The sequence below is a fragment of the Panthera onca genome, chromosome D3 (assembly GCF_046562875.1).
Source record: "Panthera onca isolate mPanOnc1 chromosome D3, mPanOnc1 haplotype 2, whole genome shotgun sequence".
NCBI classification, from domain to species: domain Eukaryota; kingdom Metazoa; phylum Chordata; class Mammalia; order Carnivora; family Felidae; genus Panthera; species Panthera onca.
Window position 1 is genome coordinate 28,885,499 of NC_138350.1, and position 20,670 is coordinate 28,906,168.

Here is a 20,670-nt window from a genome sequence, read left to right on the forward strand (position 1 = left end):
TGGGTTCTGTCTGTGTTCTCCTGTCTAGATCTTCCTTGAACTGAGAGAAGATGACCTAACAATGATAAGAACTAATATTTCTGCTCATTCGGTGTCTATGTATTTGCATTTTTTTTTTCCAGCCTCTTTCTTGCCTTCCAAGGTAGGTAGACTCTGTTGTTAAGCCTACTTTACAGTTGAGAGGATTAATGTTTAGAAGTGGGAAGTCCCTCACCCATGTGTCACATCCAGGAAGTGATGCCATTGAGGCTTGGACCTGGTGGTCTGACTCCGGGCCCATGTCTTTCATGCTTTACTTTTGGTCCATAGTCTAAGCAGTAACAGCAGCAGCAACAGTCATGGTACTGTGAACCCCTTCCCCCTTCCCTGTGAGCACAGGTTATTGATGAGGATGAGGAGGGACCCAGCTGCAGAGCCACTCAGATGCTTCTTCCCACTGTGGTTGGTATGTGTATGAACAGGTGTGTCTGCTGGAGAAGTGGGGCTAAGATTAATGAACCCCAAGACATTGGGGCTTTGGGGATTGGGCAGGTCCGATGGTCCATTTGGGCCTGAGTTTCTCCAAGCTCAAGCTGTGATCATCCTTGCCCTGGACACATGCTGTGTGTGTGTGTGTGTGTGTGTGTGTGTGTGTGTCCCATTGGGCATGACGAGCTTAAGAACTGACAAAGCTCTACTAGTGATCCCAGCACCCTGATTGGGGCAGGTCAGCCAGACACCATAGGGCGAGAAGGGTGCAGGGAAGGCCAGGGATGCAGCCACTGGGTCGGCCCTGAGAGGCTCCCATGTAGCGCTGAGTGAGGGGTTTTCCCTTCTCATAGCACTTGCTCAGGGAGGGTCAGCAAGTGAGACCCAGGCTTCATTGGTTGGATTTCTCCCCACGCCCACCAAGTTTTGTCATCAGCTTCATGGGAATGTGGTATCCTTCAGAGTGGGTATGAATGGATTTTATGGAAATATTTTGGTCCTTGGTTTCCAGTTCCTCCAAGAGATCTCTCTAAGCTGTGTTTCATCTACTTTTTAACTACCTTGGGTTCTGGGTAAAAATGTGCTTTGAGAATATGCCCTTCAAGGCCCGTTTGGGAGAAGATGAATGTGCAGTGTCTTGCCGTTTGGAGCTTGCTTTGGTGCTGGGTCGTGTTCTCATCAGTCCCCTGCAGCACCAGGATCACCACTGGGTTAGAGCAGTAGGTTGGGCCAGAGGGGGGAGGTGGTGAGGTTGCCCCATGGGAGCTTTCTGGGGCAGCATCTGGGGAGGTGATGCCATTGCCACCAGGCGGTCCAGGTCCAGAGGACTGGCCTGTGCCATCTGGACTTTAAGGTAACCGAGGTGCAAACAAGCCAGGTCAACCAGGGCTCTTGATGGCTAGTGATGGAAACCTCATGCAAGAAAAAAGGGTATTGATATAAAGAAGCTCACCAGGTACTGTCTCCCCTCATCTGTGGGCTCTCCTTTTCCAAAGCCAACCCTCCTGAGGTGGCAAATGGCTTGTGGCAGTCTGGATCTCTGCACACCCCTCTACCCCCATATCCATGTATTAGAACTTACCCAGGGCTCCTAGGGCATCGGCTGTTGCCTGAGTCACGTGCCTGTCCCTTGGAAATGTTGGGCAACTGTGTGCACACTCTGGTCAGGAGCAGACAGGGCACCGCCAGACCACAATAGCTCCACAGAGTCTCTTGGGATGCGAGAGGTTAGTTTTCAGTAGAAAAGTATGGCCTGCCTGCTATGTGAGGTTTTGGGGAGTCCCAAACCCAAACCCCCAGCCTCTTTGGGGCTTGAATGTGATCACGTGTGTGTTATATGACACAGTAGAGAGTGTGGGGAGAACCAGGCTTTTGTCATCCCAGGGACCCTTGCCTTGTATTTATTGGTTTGTGTGGGGAGCTTCTGAGGGTCAGGGCTGTAGGGTCACCTCTGTACTGGCACCCAGCCCCGGCTGGCAGAGGAGCACTGGTATTGTTGCAGGAATGAGGGAAGGAGGGAGGAGCAAAGGGAGAAGTCACGGGAATCACTGTATGACTTGGAGTGACTCTGTCCTTTCTTAGTCTCTCTCTGCAGCCCTTCGTCTACCCAGTCTGCACCCCCGAAGGAGTCGTCTTTGACTTGCTGTGAGTTTGCCCTCGACTTTTGAGCTAACAAAAGGGGTGAGGTTGTTGACACCCACTCAGCAAGGGTATGGGACCAGCTGGAGGGTTTGTGGCTTCAGGCCATGCTACGCCAGGCCATACTGAAGTCTTGGCAACCTCGGGACCTGAGTGGGCCTCTTGGGGACCCAGGAGGGACTTCCAGGGCCTTAGGGATGAGACAGCAGTGCTGCTGTGACCCCTGGGCAGGCAACCTTGCTGGCAGATGCTGCTGTCCCTGCCTGGGGTGGCATTGACCTCTCTACACACATTGTGGTGGGGGGGGGGGGAGGGCGCTAGTGTTCTAATTGGCCTACCTATCCTGTTTTGGAATGTTAACAAACTGAGTACTTTCCACTTTATGAAAGTAGAGCCATAATTTAGGTACATACTTTCCCAGTGCTGTATTTTGAAGCATGTTGCTTAGTCTTTTTTTTTTTTTTAATGTTTATTTATTTTTTGAGAGAGAGAGAGACAGAGATTGAAAGCGCGCCAGCAGGGGAGGGGCAGAGAGAGAGGGACACTCAGAATCTGAAGCAGGCTCCAGGCTCTGAGCTTTCGGCACAGAGCCTGATGTGGGGCTCGAACCCACCAACCCTGAGATCATGACCTGAGCCAAAGTTGGATGTTTAGCTGACTGAGCCACTCAGGCACCCCAATGTTTAATTTTTGAGAGACAGAGACAGAGACAGACAGAGTGCGAGCAGGGGAGGGGCAGAGAGAGAGGGAGACACAGAATCTGAAACAGGCTCCAGGCTCTGAGCTGTCAGCAGAGACCCAGATGCGGGGCTCAAACTCATGAACCATGAGAACATGATGCTTAAGGTCTTATGTTCCAACATAAACCAGCTTCTAAAACTTTCCTGTGTTTTAGTCTTTTAGAAAATGTGGAAAATACTTGACGGTAAAAGGAAAAACTTACCGTAATCACACTGTCAAGGATAACCATTGTCGGTACTTATATTCCTCTTTTTCTGTGAGGTTATTTATGGCAACATGGTTGAGGTAATACTGCAAGGATCGTTCTGAATCCATTTTTCACTCAGTTGTGTCATTCAGAGTTCTCTGGAAGTACACTTTTGTGTTGTTATTTTTATTTTTAAGAAAGAGACAGAGGACAAGCGGGGGAGGGGCAGAGAGTGAGGGAGACACAGAATTGAAGCAGGCTCGAACTCACGAGCTGTGATATCATGACCTGAGCCCAAGTCAGAAGCTTAACCGACTGAGCCACCCAGGTGCCCCTGGAAGTATAATTTTTGATGCTGGCTCAGCACCTCATTGCACAGACGTATCAGCATTTATATATGTCTTTTTTTTGCTTGTTTATGTTGTTTATATGTAACCACAATAAAAACCCTAGACATGTGTTGAAACCAGAAACACTCCCTTGCTTCCTTGGTCAAGGCTGGATGCTCCTCTTCTTGGCTTCTGCTAGCAGAAGTGAAGTAGAGCAAAGCCTGTTCATAGCCCTCACCTGGACGCAGCCCTCCTAAGCTGTGACCTCCTCACCAGCCTGCACCTGACTGCCTTACTGACACTGTGTCTTCTCTTCCCTTCAGTAACATCGTCCCTTGGCTTAAGAAGTATGGGACCAACCCCAGCAATGGAGAGGTAGGTGGCCGGGCAGGAGTTTAAGTGATGCCAGTGAATGCTATCCTCTTGTCTGACCTTTTGTTCTGTGGTTTTCATGTACATGCAAGCGCAGTAGAGGACTGTTCACGAGGCATGGTGAGCAGGACTGTCCTCCTCCCCCTTCCCCACATTGTTCCTTTCCAGAAATGTTCCCGACGTGCACACGCATATGCATAAATGTACATCTTCTTTCCTTGGGCCATGGTTGTAATCACAGGCGCGAACTCCTCTGTACTTGCTCTCCCCCTTCCCCCACCCCTGCAGTGTGTTGAAGACCTGAACATGGGTGCATAGAGCCCTGCTGCGTTCTGTGGTGGCTGCATGCGTCCTCCTGTAGGGAGGACATGTGCTGCTGAAGCACATCTGAAGTCCCCTGCTGTTACTAACAGCAGATAGGGACTACCCTTGTGCATGTTTCTTTGGGCACATGTGGGAGTGTCCTTCCAGGACGGCTGGGTCACAGGGTGGGAGTATTTTCAGTTTGGGTAGCCACTGGCAAATTGTCCTCCAGAGAAGTTGCAAATGCCTGTTTCTTCATACCCTCAACAACCATGGATATCATCAATTTTTTAAAAAATTTTTGTTGCCTCGAGGTGAAAACACTTTTTAACTTTTTTTTTTTCTTAAGATTTTATTTTTATGTAATCTCTACACCCAGCATGGGCTTCGAACCCACAACCCTAAGATCACGGGTTTCAGACTCTACTGACGGAGCCAGCCAGGTGCCCCTTAATTTGTATTTTTATCATGAGTTAGGTTAAGCAGGTATTTATATGTCGTGTATATAGGTCCAATGACATGAATTCTGTGTCGCTCAGGAAGAGGTTCCCAGAGCCAAGTTCCAGCTTATTCTCCTCTTTTGCCCCCCCACTGCACACCTCCATCACAAACCTGTGGTGTTCCTATATTTTACACATTCTGTTGGTCCCTTTTCTTCTGAGAGGTCTCTCTCTTTCCCTCACACTGCAGCCCAGGCCCATTTCTTCATTTCTTCAGTTGCATCCATTTATTCAGCGTGGTGGTAGCCTGTGCTGTGTGCAGGGCCAGTGAGCCGTGAGCTGTGGAGGCAGAGGTATTCACCGACAGGCAGGCTGGGGGTGGGGGGCTTGGGGAACGTCTGGAGCAGCGCAGCGCCGTTGAAGCTGAGACCTGGAGACGGAGGGGGATGGGGAAATGGTGGCAGATAGAGGCACATGGGCGGTGGGGGGAGGCTTGGAGGCCGTGGGAGGAGCGTGAGTTTGTTCTGGGGGGCGGTGCTGGAAGCTGGGCAGGGTTTCAAGCCCAAGCGTGTTGTGATCCTGCCTGTGTTCTAAAGGCTCACTTTGGCTGCCCTGTGGGAAACAGGACTATGTGTAGTCAAGGGTGGAAGGTGGGAAAGCAGCCAGGGAGGGGGCTGTGCACTTGTGTCTGTGTAAGAGGTGGTGTGTGAGTTTGGACCAGGGTAAGGCGGGGGAGGTGGCACAAAGAGGCTGGACCCAAGATGGCTGTGAAGGGTGGGCCTGTGGGACTTGCTGGGCCATCACATCAGGGTCTATGTGTCCCCAGGGCAGGGGGAGAGCTCAGTAGAAATCTTCAAGTGCAGCCACGTTTTGAGAGGACTGGGTCAGCACATTCTGTGCCATGGACAACAGGTGGAACCGGGTGATCCAGCCTGTGCTTGGCACTCCGGGCCAGTGCAGCTTTGGCAGGAAGGTGGATCCCTCAGAAGCAGAGCCATGGGCAGGGCAGCAGGAGGGAGCTGGGAGCATGGAGTGAGGGTGGGCAGTTGGAGTGGAGGGGGGAATGAGGGGGGCCAGCAGGGAGGGTGGGGACTTCTGTGGGACTTTAGAGGACAAGTCAACTCCAGGGTGTCCAAGGGAGGTGTTTGAGGCTAAGAGGTCAACCTGATGAAATATGGACTGTTCAAGAAGGAGGAGTGTGAGGACGAGGTGGGCAGGGTGGGTTCTGGCACGGTGGAGTGGAGAGCTGGCCCAGGGGGCTGGGGTTGGAACCCTGTCTGCTGGGATGAGGTCTTGACCTGACTGAGAAGATAGTAAGCTGGGTGTGGCCCAACTAGTTCTGTGACAGAGACCCTTGAGAACATGGAGAGTGGAGGCCATCGTCAGGGAGGCCCAGGAGGACCTGGCTGCTGTGAGGCTTGAGGGCGAGGTAGTGAGAGGGTGAGCGATGTGAACAGTGTCCTGGTTGGCAGCCTGGGACAAGTGAAATGTCACTGGTTCTTTACTTAGCCGAGGTCTTATTACCTGTTTTCTGGAGGCCCTTCTGTGCTATCTGGGCTCCTCTGGCACTTGTGACAGGGTGTAGGGTGCTTTAGGCCCCTTGGATCAGGTGAGTGGCTCCCCTGCCCTTGGATGAGACAGGGCTAGACCAGTGGTGCATGTTCTGGGCCTGGCCGCCCAGAGCCTGTGGACTTTTCTCTCAGGTGGTTGAGGTGCTGCTGGTGGTCTGGCCTCCCTAAGGAGAGTGCTCTCTTTCAGGTCTGCTGTGTCCTTCCTCATTTGTTGTCATTTGAAAGTGTGACTGGCAGTGTTTTTCTGTGAGGCTGTCTGCTGGGAGCCACTGTGGGCTTCCAGGGGCTTCCTATGGGGTCTGTGCTGCCTGCCTGTGCCCCGTGCGATTGGCTTGTGTTTGGGGTACATTGCCTTCCCTGACATGAAGGTCACTTCTGCCTCAGTGGAGCATCTGATGTTGGGGCTCCTCTGCTGCTGAGGGTCTGTGCTTTGTGGTGTCAATGGTGTCTTTTAGGCCCCACTCTGCCCCTGACCCCTCTCATGTTTTCTTGTCCATATGTCCTCTGTCTCCTTCCCAGTGGATATGGTTACTGTGGACATTTTGCTTCTCAGGTGCTTGTCAGGACCCCCAAAACATGTAGATGTCCTGGGCTTGGCCTCCCGCCAGGAGTTGTATATGGGGTCTCTCTGGGTTGGGTCATGTGCCTGGGCCTGAAGGAGGAGGGCTTTCTGATGGGAGCAACCTCAGAGCAGGGACCCTGTTGTCTGTCGTAGAGTCTAATGCTCACCTGCACTGGTGAGAAGGGCCATTGAGTGGCAAAGGAAGGAATGAAACCAGCCGTGGAGGAACAAGGGTGGGCTGGCCAGCAGGCAGTGGCCTCACAAGGCTTTGCATGTGGCCTGGCCACTCAGGAGGGTGAGGACATGGGGGCCTGGCCCAGGGATGCCCACCCAGCGTTTTCTCTGTGTGTTAGGTAGTCAGGGTTGGGCCCGCACCAGAGTGGTCAGAGGCTGCCAGGTTGTGGGCCCTCAGGTGCTCCTAGGTGCACAGCCTTGCCTCCCCTTCTGGGGTCTCCACAGCCCCCTTCACTGCCTCCAACCCAGCCCTCCCACACTGGGGCAGCATTTTTCCTCTGGCTGCCTGGACTTTGTTTTATTGTAAAGTTTCCCACAGAAGAGATAAACTGCAGACAGTGCAGGAACTTTGGAAAATAGAGGATCCATCACAATCACTCAGCATTTGGGTATATTGATTCCTTTCCCCCCACTTTTTAATATTCTGTTTTAAATAGTCATACAGCAGAATTGTAGATGCCCATCTATGTATCCACCACCCAGAAGAAGAAATACACACATTTTTTAGCTTCAGAAGTAATCAGTGCTCACAATAAAAATGTCTGAACATTTGAGAAGTATAAAACAAACCTCCACACTCAGCCTCCACCTGTAGCTGGGGGTCCGCCCCTGTGAGCAGTTCAGTTTGCCCACTTAGAGCCTGGGTTGTACAGCCCATCTTGTCCAGGTTACTTCTGTGTCCTGGGGGCCTTGGGTCAGCACCTGTGTGGCTTTTCCTCTTGCCTGTAGCTGTAAAGGCTTGCTTGGTCAGAGACCTCCAGTCTCTGCTTCACCTAGCCTCATAGCCTCAGCATTTCTTCACATCAGCCACTTATTCATTATTACTAATTATTAATTATTTTCCTTCCAGAAGCTGGATGGGAGGTCCCTGATCAAGCTGAACTTTGCAAAGAACAATGAAGGTGAGTGATCCCTTTGACACCCAATTCAAAAATTGGCCCACAGACCCCATAGCCCCTGTCTCTCACCAAGATCTCTGCAGAATCCATCATTCCTTTCTGATCAAGCCAGACATGGTTTTTTTTCTTTTTTATGTTTATTTATTTTTGAGAGAGAGACAGAGCATGTGCGAGTGAGGGAGAGGCAGAGAGAGGGAGAGAGGGAGAGAAATCCTAAGCAGACCCCATCATATTGGCACAGAGCCCGACCCGAGGCTCAGTCTCCTGAATCATGAGATCATGACTTGAGCTGAAATCAAGAGTCAGGTGCTTAACTGACTGAGCCACCCAGGCACCCCATCCCAGGCACTTAATTTTTCAAAGATGTAGGGGCATCTGGCTGGCTCAGTCAATGGACAACATGACTCTTGAGTTTAAGCCCCATGTTGGCAGTAGAGGTTACTTAAAATTATAAAATGATTAAAGTAGCAAAGGTTTATATGTACTTTACCCCAATTAAAAAAAAAAAGATGTATAATTTTTCCTTAAAGTTCCAAGTTGTTTAAAGCTGGGGGTGGGTGGGATATTTCTTCCCGCAAGGGCAGCGGGGCTGTGAGGGTTGTTGGTGGCCTTTGTGTGTATAGTTGGGTCCTGTGGGCATGGACCCTGTCTGGATGAGGCGCTGGTCTGCTCATCACTGGGACCAGAAGCTGCTCAGACTGAGGCCCAGGGCAGTAGGTATGGGCAGTGTGATGGATTCGCCAGGCAGCTCTTAGTCTGGGCTTCTCCTCACCACTGGTTGTAAAGCCCACCCCAGCCCTGGGGTCCTCCTGCTTTATATCTCTCTGCACCCTCAGCCATTCTTTTTTTTGTTTTGTTTTTTTTTAATGTTTGTTTATTTTTGAGAGAAAGTGCAAGTGGAGGAAGGGCAGAAAGAGAGGGACAGAGGATCTGAAGCAGGCTCTGTGCTGACAGCAGTGAGCCCGATGCCGGGCTTGAACTTATGAACCGCGAGATCGTGACCTGAGCCAAAGTTAAATACTCAACGACTGATCCACCCAGGTGCCCCTCCCTCCACCATTCTTATTCATCAGATACCAGAGTTGAGGTGACCCCCACAGGCACCAACCTTGCTCTTGGTTCTTTATGGGCCTGGCACAGTTCTCTTGGCCCATATAGATGCCATGGTGGGGGTTGTCTCTGCTAACCAGGAACGTACATTTTGGGGAGATGCTGAAACACGTGAAGCTGGGACCGGGCAGTCCTATCTCACCCCAGAGCCCGGCTCACAATAGGTGCTAGTTCGCTGTAAATGAGTGAGTGTGCACAGTGCTTTGTGGACAGTCCCTGGAGGTCAGGGACCGGTAGCCAAGTGGTGTAGATCTTCCTCTCTGAGATCAGCGGAGTCAGAGAGGCCCACAGTGTGTCTCTCATTCAGCAAATATTTACTGAGCACCTACCACATGCAGAAAGCAGAATAGGCTACATCCCTTCTGGAATAAAAGCTTCTGGAATGGCAAGGGAGGAAACTGGAAAACAGATCACCTTAGTGTGTCAGATGCTGCTTCTACCACCAACCAAAGTTAAAGATGAGGGAAGAGACTCCTAGGAAAACACACTGATAGAATTTGAGTGGGAATCTGATGAGAGAGGAGGCCTGTGGAGATGTGGGGGAAAGCATTCCAGGCAGGGGGCACAGCCAGTGGAAAGGCCCTGAGCAGTCCATTATTGCTGGAATAGTACAAGGGGTGGAAGCAGGGGCTTCGGTCAGAGGGGTCAGGGTTGGGGACAGTGCCGGGCAGCCATGCAGGGTCCAGGCAGCCACAGGACTCTCAGATACCAGCCAGAGAGGAAAAGACAAGTTTGACCTTTCACCTGTTTGCTTTTTTTAAACAGTTTTGACCAGTAAGCACCTTTCTTTGCTTTCTTTCTTTATGTTTATTTATTTTGAGAGAGAGAACCAGAGTGTGGGCGAGCGAGCGAGGGAAGGACAGAGAGAAATTGAGAGAGAATCCCAAGTGGGCTCCACGCTGACACAGGGCTCAAACCCATGAACTGATATCATGACCCAAGCTGAAATCAAGAGTTGGATGTTCAAATGACTGAGTGCCCTTTTTGCTTTGTTTTTAATTGAAAATTTCAGACACATTAAAGTAGAATTAGTATGGTGATCCCCTGCCCCACATCCATCACCCAGCTTCAGTCCCATCCACTCAGGGCTGTCTGATTTTATCTGTGCTGCCATGTGCATAGGTGATTTTGAAGCAAATATCAGGTACTGTATCATTTCATGCTTAAGTACGTTAATGTGTATCTCTAAAAGATAAGGACTCCAAAACTAGTCATACTACCATCATCCCACCTAAAAAATTAACAGGAATTCCTTAGTATTGTCAAATATCCAGCCAGTGGTCAAATTTCTGGAATGCATTCCTTTTTTTTTTTTTTTTTTTTTTTTTTTAAGTTTTCAAATCAAGATTTTTTTTTTAAGTCCACACAAATCCGTGTCTTTGATATCTAAGTCTCTTAGTCTGCAAATATTCTCCTGCCCTTTTTTCTCAGTTTATTTGTTGAGACTTACTTGAACAGGCTTCCTGGCTGCCTGGTGCCGAGTTGGCAGGGCAGGGCCAGGGAGGGCAATGGGAGTTTGTTGCAGTAACATAGGTGACGGAATGTGGCAAGGTCTGAGATGGAGGATGGGGCCAGGGTGGTGATAGTTTGCAGTGGGTTGGGGGCTGATGGAGCAGACTCTTCCAAGGAAGGCCAAGTAGGGGTTGGGTTTTGCAGAATGACTAGGAGTTTCCCAGTGGAGTGGGAGGAGGGGGCTTGAGTATCTGACTGTCCCTCTGGGTCTCCACTCTGGGCATGCTGACACAGAGTTCTGCCTCCTCCTTTTCTCTGACCTTGGGCCTTTCTCTGGTCTCTGCGTGTCCTCCCTCCCTCCTTCCTGTCTTTCCTTCTGTCCGTCCGTCCTTCCTCCCTCCCTTCCTCCTTCTTTCCCTTTCCTTCCTTCCTTCCTTCCTTCCTTCCTTCCTTCCTTCCTTCCTTCCTCTTTCTTTCCCCCGTTTATTAATTCATTCATTTATTATTTATTTATGTATTTATAATTTACATCCAAGTTAGTTAGCATATAGTGCAATAATGATTTCAGGGAGTAGAGTCCAGTGACTCATCCCCTACATATAACAACCAGTGCTCATCCCAACAAGTGTTCTCCTTAATGCCCCTTGCCCATTTAGCACATGCCTCCATCCACAAGCCCTCCAGCAACCCTCAGTTTGTTTTCTATATTTAAGAGTATCTTATGTTAGGGGCACCTGGGTGGCTCAGTTGGTTGAGCATCTGACTTCAGCTCAGGTCATAATCTCGTGGTTTGTGAGTTCGAGCCCCGCGTCAGGCTCTGTGCTGACAGCTCAGAGCCTGGAGCCTGCTTTGGATTCTGTGTCTCCCTCTCTTTCTGTCCCTCCCCTGCTCATGCTCTATCTTTTTCACTCTCTCAAAAATAAGTAAACATTAAAAAACAAAAACAAAATAAGAGTCTCTTATGTTTTGTTCCCTTTCCCTGTTTTTATATTATTTTTGCTTCCCTTATGTTCATCTGTTTTGTATCTTAAATTCCACATATGAGTGAAGTCATATGATATTTGTCTTTCTCTAATTTCATTTAGCATAATACCCTCTAGTTCCACCCATGTAGTTGCAAATGGCAAGATTTCATTCTTTTTGATTGCCGAGTAATACTCCATTGTGTGTGTGTGTGTGTGTGTGTACACCACATTTTCTTTATCCATTCATCCATCGATGGACATGTGGGCTCTTTCCATACTTTGGCCATTGTCAGCAGCACTATATAAACATGGGGGTGCATGTGTCCCCTCGAAACAGCATACCTGTATCCCTTGGATAAATACCTAGTAGTGCAATTGCTGGGTCGTAGGGTAGTTCTATTAATTTTTTTTTTTTTTTTTTTAATTTTTTTTTAACGTTTATTTATTTTTGAGACAGAGAGAGACAGAGCATGAACAGGGGAGGGGCAGAGAGAGAGACACACACAGAATCTGAAACAGGCTCCAGGCTCTGAGCTGTCAGCACAGAGCCCGACGCGGGGCTCGAACTCACGGACCGTGAGATCATGACCTGAGCTGAAGTCAGATGCTCAACCGACTGAGCCACCCAGGTGCCCCTCTATTAATTTTTTGAGGAACCTCCACGCTGTTTTCCAGAGTGGCTGCACCGGTTTGCATTCCCACCAGCAATTCAAAAGGGTTCTTCTTTCTCCACATCCTCGCCAATATCTGTTGTTGCCTGAGTTGTTAATGTGAGCCATTCTGACAGGTGTGAGGTGTATCTCATTGTGGTTTTGATTTGTATTTCCCTGATGATGAGCCTTCTTTCTAGGAAAGTACCACTGCCCAGTGCTATTCACCGTGTTCACCAACAATACCCACATCGTAGCTGTCAAGACCACAGGCAATGTCTATACCTATGAGGTGGGTTCTTGGGAACTGTATCCCATGCAGGCTCTTTGGGTGTATGTTCCAGGGAAACCCTGGGCTGGCGTTAAGGTTGCACTGGGTGCAGTGGGCACAGCCTGTCCCCGTGGAGCCTACATTCTGAGAGCCGTCAGCACAGACAGGAAGAGGTGTGCCCTTCCTGCAGCCTCCAGACCTGAAACCTGGCCAGTTCTTTTGTACCCCAGGGGTCCTTCCCACCATCTTCATCTTCACTGACTGGGCCCTGGAAGGGAACCTGTGCTCTTGAGGGCAGGCCTGGGGCTGAGGGGAGCATGGAGCCCCCCTCCACCGCGTCCTGGTGGAGTCCCCAGGAGGAGCAGATGCAGGCTGGTGGGCAAGTGTGAGGGTGAGGAGGCCCTGATTTCCATACCTGTCCTCCTGCTCTGGGTATGCCAGCACAGGGTACAGAGCAGGGTGTGGGCCCCATGTTGCAGGGAAACCCTCCCTGAGATGTTATCAGACCTGTCACCAGCTGTTGGCAGGGTCCTGGTGGCCAGTGCCACCCTAGGGGCTCCAGGGGTCACTTTTGCCCAAAGAGTGCACAGATTTGGTGGAAGGGCTTTGATAGAGATGCATGGCTGGCCTTGTTGAGCCTGCTTATTGACATAAGATGTGTATCATGAGAGTGTCCTTTGGTGAGCTTTGCTCAAATGGCTGAATTTGAATCTTTCAGGCTCATCAAGCTCCGCCCTCAGTGGTGGGGCCACTGCTGTGAGCCCTTGGTGGGTCCCGTCTTTTTCCTCACCTCTGAGATGGCGCTGTCATCTGGGTGGGCTCCAGACTCCTGGTGCCAGCATTGGGGCCAGCACTGTAACAGTGGGCTCTCTCTTGGCTGTAGGCAGTGGAGCAACTAAATATCAAGGCCAAGAACTTCCGAGACCTGCTGACAGATGAGCCCTTCTCTCGGCAGGACATCATCACCCTCCAGGTGGGTGTCCCCTTCCCACTGCTGTTCCCAGGAGGGACCGTGGCACTCCTCTGCCAACTCCACCTCTCCACCCAGGCTCTGTGACCTGCCTGCTGTTTTCCAGCTGCCCTCAGCTCCTGGCAGCGCCCCTGCTCTCTGTCAGCCTGGGCCTTCACGAGGCTGCTTCACATCTCTTCTTCCAGTGCCTGCCCTTGCTACGTCAAGGCCGCTCCTCTCTGCCCCAGAGCCATCTCCGTATCCAAGTGGGAGAGGATGGGCTGGCGTGTGCTCTACCCCAGTGGTGAGCGTAGGGCTAGGGCGTGCCTCTGAGTGTCAGAGAGTGGGTTCCTGAAAGACCTGGACTTAGAAACCAGGGGTGGCCTTTGTGGACCCCTCCCGTCCAGGGCTTATCCTGTCCTCATCGGAGGTCCGTGCACATTCCCTCCCACAGTGTGGGCTTGCTGTCACCAGGACCTGAGGCACCACGGGGTCTGTGGCAGCCGGCCGAAGGGAGCATGGGGTGTGGCATGTGGGAGGCTAAGATGGGTGCCCCATTCTGCCTGCATCCCCTCCACGAAACTCCATCCGTCCCATGGCTGCCTGATGTGAGATGCTCATCTTCCGTGTGCTAGGGAGAAGGGGACACAGTTTGGAGAGCAGCTAGCCATTTGTATCACTATCCCCACCCCACCCCTGCTCCTGGCCGTGCTCAGGCAGAGCCCTCCCCTGACCCCTGACGCCCACCCTCCATTCCCTGCTCGACACCCCAGATCTCTGTGCTGCCACTGGCCTCTCCTTCCCAACCCCAGCACTCAGGCCACCTGCCCATCCCTTGCTGCCTGGCTCACTGTGCTGTGTGTGTTCTTTTTGCTGCAGGACCCCACCAATTTGGACAAATTCAATGTCTCCAACTTCTTTCATGTGAAGAATAACATAAAAATAACAGATCCTGGTAGGTGCAATGGCAGCTGGTCTGCGTGCCAGGGGTTTGGGTGCCAGTGCTTTCTGGGTAATTTACCTCGCCTTCCTGAGGGCTGGAGCATCCAGGAGTCTTGCTCAAGCCTAGACTGGCTACTCTTAGCTTCTGTGCTGAAGTTGGCAGGACCTTGTTGGCCCATGCCTGCCCACAGGGGGCCTGTTGTGGGCGTCCCAGCTGGGGCCAGTATCCTTGGTGCCCACCGCCTCATGCCATGGAGGCCTGGCTGCCGCCTCTTCCCCACTCAATACCCAGCTCCAAGGCCCTTCTAGGCCGCTTCCTCTCCCAGGTCCTCCACTCGCTTCTTAGAAATTGGCTCTGTTCTCATTGTGGGAATAGGTAGTCAGTGAGGGGTGGTGACTGTGGCCTCTGTTCAGCTAGTTGGTTGCTGCCCCCAGTGTCATTTGGTGCAGGGCTGTGTATGAGCCACTGGGGCCAGGTCACGGCTGGGGACAGACCAGAGCCGACTGTGGAGAACACTGTGGGCGGGTTGACTTGTACCCTTGTGAGCCGTTTCCTCGCTCTCTCTCCCTCTGCACACCCTTTTCTTCATCATAGCTACCAGGAAAGCATCACTGTGATGGAGGTTCAGGTTACCCAGCCTAAGTCCTAGCCTGGGCTTCCACTATTACAGCGGGCTCTGGCCTCCTGTCCCTGTCGTGCACATCTGGGGACATTGCTGGGGGCTTGGCTGATCAGGGCCACTGTGCTGTTTTATAGATGAAGAAAAGGCCAAACAGGACCCATCTTATTATTTGAAAAATACAAACGCCGAGACCCGAGAGACGCTGCAGGAGCTCTACAAAGAGTTCAAAGGGGACGAGGTTCTGGCTGCCACCATGAAAGTCCCAGAGAAGAAGAAAGTGGACAAGCTGAATGCTGTGAGTAGGCAGAGGGCCACACAGCTGCCAGCTCAGCCAGCCTGCCCAGCTCAGCCCCTCAGAGGTCTTGGTGAAGGGACTCATGGAGGCCCTGGGATACACTTGGAGGGGGGTGGCCAGGACCCCTCAGAGCCCACGTGCCCCTTGGAGGCCCATAGGTGGGCTGCATTGAAAATGGGCCTCAGGAGGCTGGGGATAGCAGGTGGGGTGCTGGAGGCCACACATGGCCTGTTCGGGCAGGGCTATGGGGGATGAGGAGGATAGAGGGGGCTCTGAGGCTACATCCTTAAAGAATTATCCAGAAAAATTTGCAAAAGTAAGAAAAGAAAGGTTGTGGTTAATAATCCCATTCCTCTAAAACAGCAGCACTTAGTATTTTGATTTATTTTCTTCTAATGGGGAGAAATCTTTTTTTTCCCACTGTCTTAGATAAAAATAAAACCTATTGGGGTTTATTTTTTCCTGATTAAAAAGGCAGTGTGTTTACTGTGAAAAGTGGAAACGTTTGCAAAAGAACTAGAGTCCCTGGTACTGTGAATACCAGAGGTGACCAGTTTCTACTTACTTCCAGGGTTTCAGTTTACACGAGAGCCTTGGCCAGCTCAGCCTCAGCCTCCTGCACAGGCGGGGCCCTGTGTTGTGGGCACACTGGCTTGGTCCCCTCAGTCCGTGAGCTCTTAGAGGGCCCGGCCCCCAGGAGGTCCCTGCTGGGCTCTGTGGGTGGCGGCCGTGGACAGTTTCTTGGAGGAAGGGCACCAAGCAGGGCCTGAGCAGTGGGGCCCCGGCCTCTCAGGGCACCACTAATGCACCCATGTGGTTTCCTCTCCAGGCGCACTATTCCACCGGCAAGGTCAGCGCCTCCTTCACCTCCACTGCCATGGTTCCAGAGACTACGCATGAAGCAGGTAGCTGCCTTTGCACCTTCATCTCCAGCAGTGCTGCTTAACAGCGTCCAAGGGCAGGGCGCCCCCTTGAGCATCACTCTATCGTGCCTGGCCTTCATGGGTGCTTAGGCAACTCAGGCATGGTCAGGCAGCCATGGGCCCTTTTGGAAAGTATGTTTGTCTGGGATGGCAGAGGCTGCAGGGGGGGCCAGGCCGGGAGTAGAAGGTCCTCCCTCCACCTGCCGGGGCTGCCCTGCCTTGGGCTCCAGCCCACGTCCCACCTTGGCACTGTCCCCACGCCCCTTCCTCTTGTGTTCTCAGCCTGCCAAGTCCCCACCATCGCCTTTGCCCCTCCTAGCCTGCTGTGTCCAGGCTTTTCTAGGTACCTCCTTAACCTTGGAGCCCTTCCTCATCCCTCTACCTGTATACTCACCCTGTCCTGCCACTGTGGCCCCTGTGAGCCTATGCTCAGCCCAGGAAGACCCTTGGGCTCTCCCCAAAGCTGGGGCTGCGTCCCCGGCCCTAGAGTCTGGTGTGGGGTGGGCTTGCCCGAGATGGAGGGCAGCACAGAGCTCTGGCCTCGGTTTGCAGCTGCCATCGATGAGGATGTGCTGCGCTACCAGTTTGTGAAGAAGAAGGGCTATGTGCGGCTGCACACCAACAAGGGCGACCTCAATCTGGAGCTGCACTGCGACATGGTAGGTGGCCGCCATCCCCTCCACCTAACTCCAGGCCCTTGCCAGGGTCTTAAATACATAGCTGCACTTGGCACATGCTTGTGGTACAAAATTCCACTTGGTCTCCAGAAAGTATGGCCCCCACCTCCCTTTCTGTTAGGGACCCTGTTAGCGGTGCACTGCATTTCCTTGGTCCGTGCTCTGAGCAGTTGCGTGCACAACCTTCACACGAAAGGGGTCAGGCTCCACACACACACCCCTGCCCCCGACTTGTTCAAGTGTCTCTCCATGGCCCTGGCTTAGGGTCACGGCAGATACAAGTGTCTTGTCATTTAGCTTCACGGGTCCTTCTTTACCATGTCTGGGCTGGGCAGCAGACCATTGCCCCTGCACGGTAAGGGCCCTGGGTGGCAGTTGTGATCTTTGCATCAGTTGCTCCTTGCCTCACAGAAGTATCTGGGCTATTTTGTAGACACCAAAAACCTGTGAAAACTTCATCAAACTCTGCAAGAAGCAGTATTACAACGGCACCATCTTCCACAGATCCATCAGGAACTTTGTGGTGAGTGACAAGAGTCAGCACTGGCCAAAGACTTGCTCCACTGTAGGGGCCCTGTGACTCCTGGCCAGCGTGAGTCCTGCAGGTGACTCCTGGGAGTCATTCCTATGAGCCCCTTTTTTTCAGGGCAGGGAGCCTGCAGGCTGACCCCTAAGAGTCCCCAGCCTGGCCACACTAGGCTTGTGCAGAGAAGTGGCCTGGGAGGGACTTGTCCTCACCCAGAACTCCCTTGAGCCCCCCTGGCAGGTGGGGAGTTCATTCAGCCAGTGGTGGTGGGCGGTGGCAGGAGGGCCAGGCAGGGCCTCGGGCTCAAGGGGTACAGCTTGCTGACTGGCTTCTTGTCTTCTCACAGATCCAGGGGGGAGACCCCACTGGCACAGGCACAGGTAGGTACTAATATGGGGGCTACCCTGGCAGCTTTGGCTGCTTCATAGGCCGCGAGGGGGTAGGTGGGTGCAGGCTGTGCTGAGAGCTCCAGATGTGGAATCTGACAGACCAGCCACCAACCTGCTGTGTGACCTCAGGCACATCCCTCAGTTTTCTCATTTTGAGATGGTTGTAAGGCCTGGTTAGAGGATGAAAAGCAACATGTTGCCTTCTTGCTGCCTCTTGAACCCTTCAGCCTGTTGGCTCCTTGGGCCCAGGCCACTCCCTCACCCCACGTGGTGTGAGCAGTAATAACCTGTGGTTTTCACCTTCTACTCCTTGTACCAGGGGCCTGGCCCCATGTAGGGGCTCTGAAGGACCTGGGGGCTGGGAGGACTCCATGGGGAGATAGTGATGAGGGTCCCTCGGGGCCAGGGCTGCCCTCTGAGGTACTTGGCAGTGCCCCTTGGGACTCAACACACATTTCCAGAGCTGGGCTTCGTCCTTTGGGCTGCACTTGGCCTGGGACCCAGTCGTTCTTACTGCCAGTCATGCTGCTTTCTCTTCCAGGTGGGGAGTCGTACTGGGGAAAGCCCTTCAAAGATGAATTCCGGCCCAACCTCTCGCACACGGGCCGGGGTATCCTCAGCATGGCCAACTCGGGGCCCAACACCAACAAGTCTCAATTGTGAGTCAGCCGGCAGCTGTGGGTGGGTCCTCCCTCTCAGCTTTGCCCTAGAGAGCATACACTACCTGAATCCCACCCAGAAAGTGGGCAGCACTCCAGGGGGAGACTCACCACTCCCCCACCCCCCAGGTGTGTGTGCTTTGTATGTGCCCATGAAAGAATAGACATGGGTGGTTACACAGAGACCCAGAGCGGCTGTAGGAGGCAGATGCGGGTGTGGGTGTGGCTGGCCCGGGCTGTGGGGAGAGGGCATGGTGGGGGGCGGGGGCGGCTAGAACTTGTAATGCGTTTCTAGAAATGGGGAGACCCAGTGAGGGTGTGAGAATTCTGCTTGCAGCATTGAGGTGCGAGATGCTTGGGACACTCAGCCTGGTCCTAGTGGGTCAGCCAAGGGGGTGAGAATGAGCTGGAAGTAAAGACCTGGCCGCCCTGGTCTAGATGAAAAGGCGAGGGTTGAGGGCCCACCGGAAGTGAGTGTGGGAAGGGGAACAGCTAGACTCAACCTGGGAGGGACAGGGGTGGGGGATGTCTGTGGGGCAGCGGCAAGACAGTTTTCCGGAGGAGCCTTGCACAATGGGGCTGGCAGGGCAGGGGAGATCGGTCTGTGCAATGTGGGGGCTGATGATGGTGGCATCGAGCGGGGCAGGAGTGGTGGCTTTCCTGGACGTTTGATGGGATTCCCCCGCAGAGCCGTGCAGCTGGGTAGAATGGGGGTGCCCAGCCAGGCAGGGTTTCGCTTGGCCTCAATCATTCCCTCTCTTGGGAGCTGGAGGAGTTCACTGAGTTTCATTATTTCTGATTTTTAAAAGTCTTTAGTCTCTGCTTGTTCTTTGTCAACTCTTTCCTCTTTGCTCACTTTTTATGAGGAAGTTTGTGTGTGCATATGTATATATAATCTGGAATTAGGCCCTGATTTTCACAAGGATGTAACACATGCCTGGGAGGGGGTGGGGAAAGGAGCCGGGCCTCTCCCAGAACACCTGCTGGAGGAGCGCCTTCTCTGTAGGAAGCACTCAGCAGGAGGGCCCTGGCTTAGGATGTAAAGGATTTATGGAAAATCACCTGGAACGAGTCACCTAAGCTAGGGGACCATCAGGATACAAAAGGGGCCTCCCTTGAGAGAGGACACCCTGGGGCCCAGGCAGTCCCAGCACCCCCCTTCTCCACTGTGCCCATGGTGTCTGGGGCCAACCAGGCACACTTGACAGGGGCTCTGATGGGCACCCTCATATTAGAGGTGAGTCAATGGCAGTCAACTGGGTGGCTCAGTCCATTGAGTGTCCCAACTTCGGCTCAGGTCATGATCTCGAACTTACAGTTCGAGCCCGGCCTCAGGTTCTCTGCTCTCAGAACAGAGCCTGCTTCAGATCCTCTGCCCCACTTTCTCTCTGCCCCGCTTTCTCTCTGCCCCTCCCCTGTTCTCTCTCTCAAAAAGTAACATTAAAACAAAATATTATCTGGGATCTTGTCAAATGGAAAATACCTGGGAAAAACATCTGGAATATCAATGACTAAAAAGCTCTTAAAAATACAGGGGCATGTGGGTGGCTCAGTCAGTCGAGCATCTGACTCTTGATTTCTGTTCAGGTCTTGATCCTCAGGGTCATGGGACCAAGAGCCCCGAGTTGGGCTCTGTACTGACAGTGTGGACCCTGCTTGGGATTCTCTGTCTCCCTCTCTCTGCCTCTCCCCAACTTGTGTGCGTGTGCATGCGCGTGATCTTTTTCGCAAAAATAATCATTAAAAAAAAAAGACTTTTTGAGAGAGAGCATGCATAAGCAGGGGAGGGGCAGAGAGGGAGAGAGACAGAGTATCCAAAGTGGGCTCTGTGCTGACAGCAGACAGCCCAATGTGGGGCTCGAACTCACAAACCACGAGATCATGACCGGAGCCAAAGTTGGACGCTTAACCAATGGAGCCACCCAGGTGCCCTGATTTTATTTTTTTCTCAAGCTGTACACCCAGTGTGGGGCTTGAACTTAAAACCCCAAAATCAAGAGTGCATGCTTCACCGATTGAGCCTGCCACACACCCCAGATTTTAAGATCATTTTATCTACAGCAGACTATGGGGGTTCTAATTGGAGTGATGTGATATTGATAGTTTGGAAGGATAGATGTATGACCTCTTCCATTTATGAATGTGTCTTGACATTCCGTGAGGCTGTATTTTATATCTTTTAATGTGGCTTTATAGTTTTCTTCACCTGGGCTCCCTGCCTTCCTGGATAAGCCTGTTCATTAAGGATTTTATGACTTGTGATATTTTTGTAATGAGAATTCTTTTCCAATTCTGTTGCGCATGTGGAGAAAGCCTATTTTATTTATTTATTTATTTATTTACATTTATTTATTTATTTTTGAGAGAGAGAGACAGAGCACAAGCAGGGGATGGGCAGAGAGAGAAGGAGACACAGAATCCGAAGCAGGCTCCAGGCTCCGAGCTGTCAGCATAGAGCCCGACACGGGGCTCGAACTCACAAACCATGAGATCAT

General features: G+C 52.2%; 1 protein-coding gene across 2 annotated transcripts in view; it reads left to right on the forward strand.

Moving 5' to 3' along the window:
• Positions 1-20,670, forward strand: part of PPIL2 (peptidylprolyl isomerase like 2) — a 31,410-nt gene that overhangs the window by 4,130 nt on the left and 6,610 nt on the right. For both annotated transcript variants that reach the window (XM_060613092.3, XM_060613093.3), the window contains exons 4-15: positions 2,050-2,112; positions 3,687-3,738; positions 7,696-7,747; positions 12,122-12,213; positions 13,076-13,165; positions 14,021-14,096; positions 14,841-15,001; positions 15,831-15,906; positions 16,477-16,583; positions 17,035-17,124; positions 17,474-17,507; positions 18,058-18,175. In XM_060613092.3, coding sequence (XP_060469075.1) covers positions 2,050-2,112; positions 3,687-3,738; positions 7,696-7,747; positions 12,122-12,213; positions 13,076-13,165; positions 14,021-14,096; positions 14,841-15,001; positions 15,831-15,906; positions 16,477-16,583; positions 17,035-17,124; positions 17,474-17,507; positions 18,058-18,175 — 1,011 coding nt within the window. The remainder of the gene's footprint in view (positions 1-2,049; positions 2,113-3,686; positions 3,739-7,695; positions 7,748-12,121; positions 12,214-13,075; positions 13,166-14,020; positions 14,097-14,840; positions 15,002-15,830; positions 15,907-16,476; positions 16,584-17,034; positions 17,125-17,473; positions 17,508-18,057; positions 18,176-20,670) is intronic.